The sequence below is a fragment of the Mus caroli genome, unplaced genomic scaffold (genome assembly GCF_978045245.1).
Source record: "Mus caroli unplaced genomic scaffold, Mus_caroli_1 scaffold_13, whole genome shotgun sequence".
In the NCBI taxonomy this organism is placed as follows: domain Eukaryota; kingdom Metazoa; phylum Chordata; class Mammalia; order Rodentia; family Muridae; genus Mus; species Mus caroli.
Genome location: NW_028227268.1, coordinates 97,020,427 through 97,028,250, shown reverse-complemented (window position 1 = coordinate 97,028,250; position 7,824 = coordinate 97,020,427). Strand labels below are relative to the sequence as shown.

Below are 7,824 nucleotides of genomic sequence, written 5' to 3'. Positions count from 1 at the left end.
GAAATGGAGGTATGTATGTGCGCACTTTTAAAGGATGTCTTCTACGATTCACTACATTTCACGAAGATAGGGTAGTCCTGCCTAGTTGTATTCAACTTGATTGATACAAACTTGAGTTATAGGGAAGAACACTCGCCACTGAGAAATTGCTTTCCTCGATGGTCTGTAGGCAAGTGTGTGGGGCATTTTCCTGACTAGTGATTGCTTTTGCCCACTGTGGGTGATACCACCTCCGGCCATGTGGTCCTGGATGGTCTAAGAAAGCAAACTGAGAAAGAAGGCTATGGTAGCAAGACTGTAAGCAGTATTTCTATATGATCTCTGCTTTCAGCTCTTGCCTGGTGTTTCTAACCTTTAAGATGGACTCTAGCTATAAACTCAAACAAACCCTCTCCTCCTCACCTTTCTTGTGGTCAAGGTGTTTATCACAATAGAAATCAAAGACAGAAGTTTTAGTCACTCTTTCAAAATGAAGTCGGCAGAAATAGACATTATGACAAATGTTTCAGTAATTAATGGCTTTCAGATTTAGATGTCCACATACATTTCAGATTCAATGACTGGAACATCAATTTCATGAGTTATTATCTGAAAATGTTTTAATTTAGAGAATGAAGCACTCTCCTGATCTAATGAGTTTTATGATGGAATTGAAGATGATTTTGGTAAGAATTTTTTCTAACAATTATATCTAATAAGTCTTTATTGTTTCTGAAACTTTTCAAATGTTATTTATCTGTGTATTGATGGTTTTGTGTACACATTTGTCTATGTGGATGTGGACATAGTCAATTGTCAATTTTCTCAGTTGTGTTACACCTTATCATTGAGATGGTGTGTCTCACTGATACAATGATTGTTGACTCAGCTAACTTGGCCAACCATCGAGCCCCACAGATCTTCCTGCCTTTATCTCCCCAGACCTGGGTTATGGGTGGTGGACATTGAAGTCAGAATTCTTGCTTGCATGAAGGGGGCATACTTAATTAAATGGCATATAATATTAAGTAACTCTTTGTACAGATACAGAGTCCTGAAGGGCTTTTGCAACATAAAGAAAGTGAGGTAATTGCATTGAGTACCCTGATTCTATGACCTAACTTCAGCCTTTGTCAATCATCTTCCTTCCCTAATATTTTGGGAAGATATTGTAGTAGTTTAACTTCAGGAAAGCCTGGAGATTGTATTAACTCCTTTAAAAATATATCAGTTTATATATCTTTAGCTAAGTGCTTGCCTGTTTCAATTATTGAATATTGGGACTGACAAGATGGCTTTTAGGTACTGGCACTTGGTGTGCAACCTGGTGACTGAGTTCAGCTCCAGCACTCCCACAGTGATAAAGAGAGGAGCAACCCCGTGAAGTTGTCCTTTAAAGCTCACGTGTGTGCTGTAGTACATATGCTCCAAACACACACTATGAACACATATGGGAAGAAAAAGGCAATAATAGTGACTTTGAATATGTAATTATAGTCGCCATGGCCTTAGAGATAGCCTTACAGAACCTTTGCTCTTATGGGAGGGAAGAGTCTCGCTCTTGAACTTGGATGACTTGGATGCTGAGGTGAGCTTTAATTCATGCTGTCTCTTTTTCCTCTTGATCCTCTTTTTTTCATGTCCTTTAGTTGTTGGACATAACAAGTCATGTGCCCTGTGAGATTTCTCTCATTGCAAAGTGAGTATGTTAGCCATTCATAAAATCTTTCAACACCCTCTCCTAAGGGTCGAGCATCCATCACATCCAAACAAAAAACGGTTCACATCCCAAATGTTTTGAACACTGCCATGAAAACACAAATGGCAGGTGTCATAGAGTGAGACTTTGTGTCATGCAGAAAATTGCTAGTCATAGTTTAAAATTTCCTTTAAAATTCGTATAAGGAATAAAATATGAATATTATGCTTCAGTTCTGGTCTCACCTGAAAGATACCTTACTATGCACATGTAACTAATGTAAAATCTGAAAAAATAAAAAATAAAATCCTAAGCATTTCCCAAGCAATTTACGTAAAGGATAATGAGGGCTTGTTGTTGTTGTTTTGCTTTTTGTTTGTACTTTTCTTTGTAATCTGCAGGTTAGTACTCAGCATATTTCTTTTGATATGAGTACTTGGTGCTTTGTACTTCTTACTGTATTACTGTAGGGGTTGTACAAATGTCTGCTTAGTCTTCAGTTAGTGAGAGTTGGCCAGTAGGTTTAGATGCATCAGCAACAATTTCCTGTCAGCTTACCACCTAGGTGTTTTATCATCCCCTGCTGATCCTTCCCTGTCCAACATTTCACTGGCATTTTTAAAGGATTTGTTTCTCATTAAGTTGCGTTTTACATTTTGTGGTACAGGGGATAAAACCTCACAGCTTGTGTAATGTGTTGTCAAAGGACAGTACCACAAATGGCGAGGAAAAGAAAACAAAACAAAACTATCATTTAGATTTATTAACCAAAAATATGTGAATAAGAACCCTCAGCATTATTTAGTTACTATGAGGCAGAGCTTACACTAGAGCAACAAGATAGGTGCTTCTTTTCTTTAAAAAACAATTTTTATTATAATGAGTTAGTGCTGGCAACTACCACAGGGAACTGATATGTCTTTAAGGATCATTATTAACTCATGAGTTTTGTAAGTTTCATTAGCTTTAATCCATTACAGTCAATTTCTTTCTGATGCTGAAAGTATCCTATTTTTGGTCAATTCAAAATGCTTAATATTGCCTCCTGTGGTCTTTTAATATAACCTAACCTTCCTGCCTTGTGATGCCAGTCGCTCTAGACATACTTATTCATTCTATTCTAGAACTATAATCAGCCACTCTAATAAATCTGTAGGATTTATTTGTAGTAATAATAATCATTATTATCATGGGAAGTAGTGTCAGATACCATAGTCTACAAACTGCGTGTGGTACTTGTTGCTGTTTCTGCTTCTCATTCTTTTCAGCAGACAGAGCTAGGGAAGATAATCATGAGTTCATAGCAGTGTTTCCATTCTCATTATTGGTTTTTCTTTGCACTTATGCTTTTGACTCCTTAAAGTGTTGGTTTCTAATTACATTTACTGATTTGCCATTTGTTTATTTTGGTTATTATGCTGACTAATGTTTTGTCTCTGTGATAAGTACTTGAAAAAAACTTAGTGAAAGGAGCCTAGTTTTGCATCTACATTCAGAAGTTTCAGCTCATGGTCAACATGGATCCATAGCTTCTGGATTCCTGCTTGGTGTGGTAGAAGATTATGTTTGGGAGAAGAAAAGTGGCTTATGTTGTGGTGGATTAGAGGCAGAGAGACTGACATAAGGATCTGGACTAGACATGCCCTCCAAGGTCCTGCCACCTCAAGACCTACTTTCTGTAACCAGGCCTTACTTCCCAATGGCCCATAGAGCTCTGAACTTACTAGGGAATTGACCCATTCCAGAGCTCATAGTACTTTTCACTGGGGACCAAGCCTGAAGCACATGAGCTTTTGAGGCATGCTTCAGATCCAAACCACAACAGTTGTGTCTAACTTGTTACGCTTCTCTTATCTTTGTTTCTGTCAAAATGACAACACCAATATTGCTACTGACAACTGAAAGCATTTTGATATTTCTTATTTTGTAGTTCCTTTGGATGTTTTATAAAAGTGTAGGGTGGTATTTACTGGAAACTTAGTAGTTATGTCTTTCTTCCAAGGCTATTCTTGCGTCCTCATAGCAACTCTTTGAGCATACCGTAGATAAAAGGCTTAGGTGCAGAGTTACTTAGGATCAGCTTCTAAATTTACATTTTGACTTATGAATTTATAAACCCTAATAAAGATTATCAAACTTAGAAGCTACATTGATGAACACAAAATAGGAGCTTTAAATGAGTAAAGTAAAGAAACAATTGTTTCATATCCCCTTGATATTAGAAAAAAAATTAGGAAATTTTGTCCTGGCTATTGTTTAATATGCAAATATAAGAACCCAGGAACCAGAACAAGATTGTATCCTATTAAACTCTTAATATTACAACTAACTATTTAATTGTAAGTTATAGCTCTGATGGCCGTTTAATTTGTTAATTTAAACGAAAGTAATACCCTCTCACTTATCTTGGCTTAGAGACATCTATTGTACGTTTGGGCTGTGTTTCTGAATACAGGTGAGATCCTGTAGCCTGCCTTTCTTCAGAAATTGTAAACAAAATTGATGATTTCAATACTATTTAGACTCTTGTCCCTAAAGCTGTGGGGATGGTTAGTTTGTTTCTGAAACCGTGTTCTCATTGGCAGTGACAACCTTGCTCATGTGCGTTGCTCACATGAAGTTACTAGTTCTGGAACCGATTCAGAAAGCTTTGTAACTTTCTGTGGCACTTTTTAGTGATAGTCAGGCATGTGTGTTTTTAATTATTGAGAACAGAGACTATTTGAGAAGAACTCTCTTAAGTGTATTATTTTACTTCCACTGCTTTCAAACCAAACCAATGAGTCTAAGTTGTCTTAAGTAGGAAATGTTAGGCAGTATTTAACCTCTGTAAGACCTGTCTAAAACATGTGTTATTCTTTCTGGGACTTGTTTTTTAGTTTTCCTAGATTATTTCATGGTGACTCTGTCTGTGTGCCTGGTGTTCTCTACCATCTTTGAACACTACAACAGAATCGACCATCACCTGGGTTTTCTATAAAAAATAGTGAGCATTTCTGTTAGGTGATGAGAGTATTATGAACTTTGTTTTGTAGTTAGTTAATAACTCAGTTGTTAATTCCATAGCCAATTAAAATATGTTTCTTTCAACAGGAAGTTGCTTTAAAGAATAAACAAGAGTTGTGTGTACAACCACCTTCTTGCAGTTTCTGCAAAGACCTTCTTACTGAGATAGGAGCCATTGGTTGGGATAAGTATGTCCATTTAAAAATATATCTTAGAAATGCCTTTTTTTTCACATAGTGTGACTTAGTATATTTCTGGTTGTTGTAGGATGGTTTTGTAGCTGCTTTTAGTTGATAGAGAGGATCTGATGTTTTCTTTTAATGTTGAGTATTTGATCCTGGTTGTTGCTTGCTCTCAGTTATGGACAGAAGCATTGTGGAATATTAACCTGAAAAGCTACATGTGATTTGAAAGAATGGAATTTTATGCACACAGGAAGATTTATCTTAATAGGACTTTTCATTAGACACAGAACAGTGTTGTGACTATACCTGTGTCATGTTTAAAAGTAAAGCCCCGGGCTGGGCTATGCTCAGTGGGTCGAGTGTTTGCTGTGCAAGCATGGAACTGTAGAAGTGCTGAGTGGGTAAGTCAGTCCTCATGGAACACGTTGGTCAACTAAGCCAGCCTAATTGCTGACCGCTCTCCCTCAATAAGTAAGGTTGAGACCTATTGAAGAAAAAATATAGTATAAATATCTGAATTCCACATGCATGTGGATGCGCATACATATACCTACACACCATATATGTATATGTTCAGAAATATACTATTAATCAAATATAACTATGAATCAAAATGGAAATTGCAGTGGTTTTTAGTGTGTGTATGTAACTGTATTTGGCTGTTACTCAGTTTTTCTTTGCTAAATTTAAATAACCACATACATTTTAAATGTTTTTGTACTTTTCAACAGTAAGTCTTCATAAATAAGGTTTGGAAAAATTATCTTGCTTCTCTGAAGAAAATAATGAGTAAAGAAGCTTAGAAATAAGAAACTTAAAAGAGGGCTGGCACACACCTTTAATCCAAGCATTTGGAAGGCAGAAGCAGGTGGATCTCTGTGAATTTCAGGATAGCTTGGCTATAGAGAGAGACCCTGTTTTAAAACACCGGGGGTGGGGGGGGGAGAGGGAGGTGAAGAGGAGGAGAGGAGGAGAGGAGAGAAGGAGAGAGGGAAGGTGGGACGGAAGTGGGCAGAAGAGAAAATCATGAGATTCCGTAGGTGGAAATGTAACTTGTTAAAACTTCATTCATTGACCACTGAGAAAAAAGTATCTGGTAACCTCCCGGATTTTCAGTTGCTAAATTCAATTCTTAGTGTGGACATTTTACATATCATATTGTTATTAAGTCTATTATAAGCTTGAAGTAGTATCAGTGCAGATAAGCAGTTTAGATCTGTTTGTAACTGCTACCAGCTCTCCTTTCATGTTTATTTATTATCCAGCTTCAGGTTCTTTATTACTAGATAAATCCAAGGCTGACTCAGGGACCATTTGGAATGTGGAATTTTTCACTAGCAAGTTTTTTTGAAAGTATTTAAGACATTTCATTATTTTTATATGTGTTGCTTTCTCGGTGTTTTCTGAGTTGGCCTTTTGACCACTAATTTAAAGAAGCCAAACATCAAATAACATTTTAAGAGGAGTCCATCCTAAGTAGAAAACAATTTTTTTTTTTTGGTTTTTTGAGACAGGGTTTCTCTGTATAGCCCTGGCTGTCCTGGAACTCAGCCAAACAAGGTGTTCAAAGGAAACAAGGTCAAGGGGTAGACGGTTGGGTCCCACCCAGGCTGTTGTGGAGAAACAGGAGACCAAAAGGTGCAGAATCCACGGAGAAAAGGCCAGAGAATTTCAGCATCGGACTATCTAAAGAGATTTTACACCCTTTGTCAAGTGGCCCCTCTACATAGAGCAGCAGCAAAGGGCTGTCTCTTTAAGCTGCTCAAAATACTGTAAGGCCTGCCTTTAACCAGTTACCCCAGGTCCTGGACCTGCTAATAATTACCTAGCTGCTTAAGCTTGCCCATAAGCACAGGGCAGAGACAAAACACGAGACGCAAAGGCTGCTCGACTGTGCTGAGGTGAAAGCTGCTGGCAATGGAGTGTCCCACCTAAAAGACCACCTGACCATTGAGCAGGGGCTGCTGGTCTCTGCTGAGAAGAAAGCTGCTAGCAAAGGGGAAGTTTCACGTGAGAGACCACCTGTCTTTTGAGCAGGGGTCAGTACAGTCCAAGCAGGGATCAATACAGTCACCATCTTAGAGAACAAGAAGGCTCAGCTGGTGGTGACTGCCCACAACTTAGATCCCATTGATTTGGTGGTCTTGCCTGCCTTGTGTTGCAACATGGAGGTCCCCTACTGCATCCATTATTATCTCCTTGTACAAAGCTCAAGTCTAAGTGGATCAAGGAACTCCACATAAAACCAGAGACACTGAAATTTTTAGAGGAGAAAGTAGGGAAAAGCCTCGAAGATATGGGCACAGGGGAAAAATTCCTAAACAGAACAGCAGTGGCCTGTGCTGTAAGATCAAGAGTTGACAAATGGAACCTTGTAAAATTGCAAAGCTTCTGTAAGGCCAAAGATACTGTCAATAAGACAAAAAGGCCACCAAAAGATTGGGAAAGGATTTTTACCAATCCTAAATCTGATAGGGGACTAATATTTAATATATACAAAGAGCTCAAGAAACTGGACTCCAGAAATTTAAATAATTCCATTAAAAATGGGGTACAGAGCTAAACAAAGAATCCTCAAGTCAGGAATACCGAAGGGCTGAGAAGCACCTGAAGAAAATGTTCAACATCCTTAATCATCAGGGAAATGCAAATCAAAACAACCCTGAGATTCCACCCCTACTGCATCATCAAGGGAAAGTTGGGGTGGCTGATCCAGAGGAAGACTTGTACCACTATTATCTTCATACAGGTTAAGTTGGAGAAAGGGTGTTCTGGCTAAGCTGGTGGAAGTCTAGGACCAATTATAAAGACAGAGTCAATGAGATCTGCCCACTGGGGAGGCAATGTTCTGGTCAAATATATACTGCTAAGTTCTCTGCACAGAAATATGATTATGAACTAAAAATACTTCTTTTAATAAACTGACACCATAACCTGGGAGCTAACACGCATGCA

At 38.2% G+C, this 7,824-nt stretch overlaps 1 protein-coding gene across 3 annotated transcripts in view; it reads left to right on the top strand.

Moving 5' to 3' along the window:
• The window catches only part of Fancl (FA complementation group L), a 75,572-nt gene that overhangs the window by 17,693 nt on the left and 50,055 nt on the right, over positions 1-7,824 (top strand). Inside the window, exons 4-5 of one of the 3 annotated variants that reach the window (XM_021177189.3) lie at positions 609-665; positions 4,772-4,872. The exons of 1 other annotated variant lie outside the window; for it this stretch is intronic. In XM_021177189.3, coding sequence (XP_021032848.1) covers positions 609-665; positions 4,772-4,872 — 158 coding nt within the window. Of the gene's footprint in view, positions 1-551; positions 666-4,771; positions 4,873-7,824 lie in introns of all 3 variants that reach the window. One more of the 3 variants, XM_029483514.2, reaches the window with a different exon arrangement.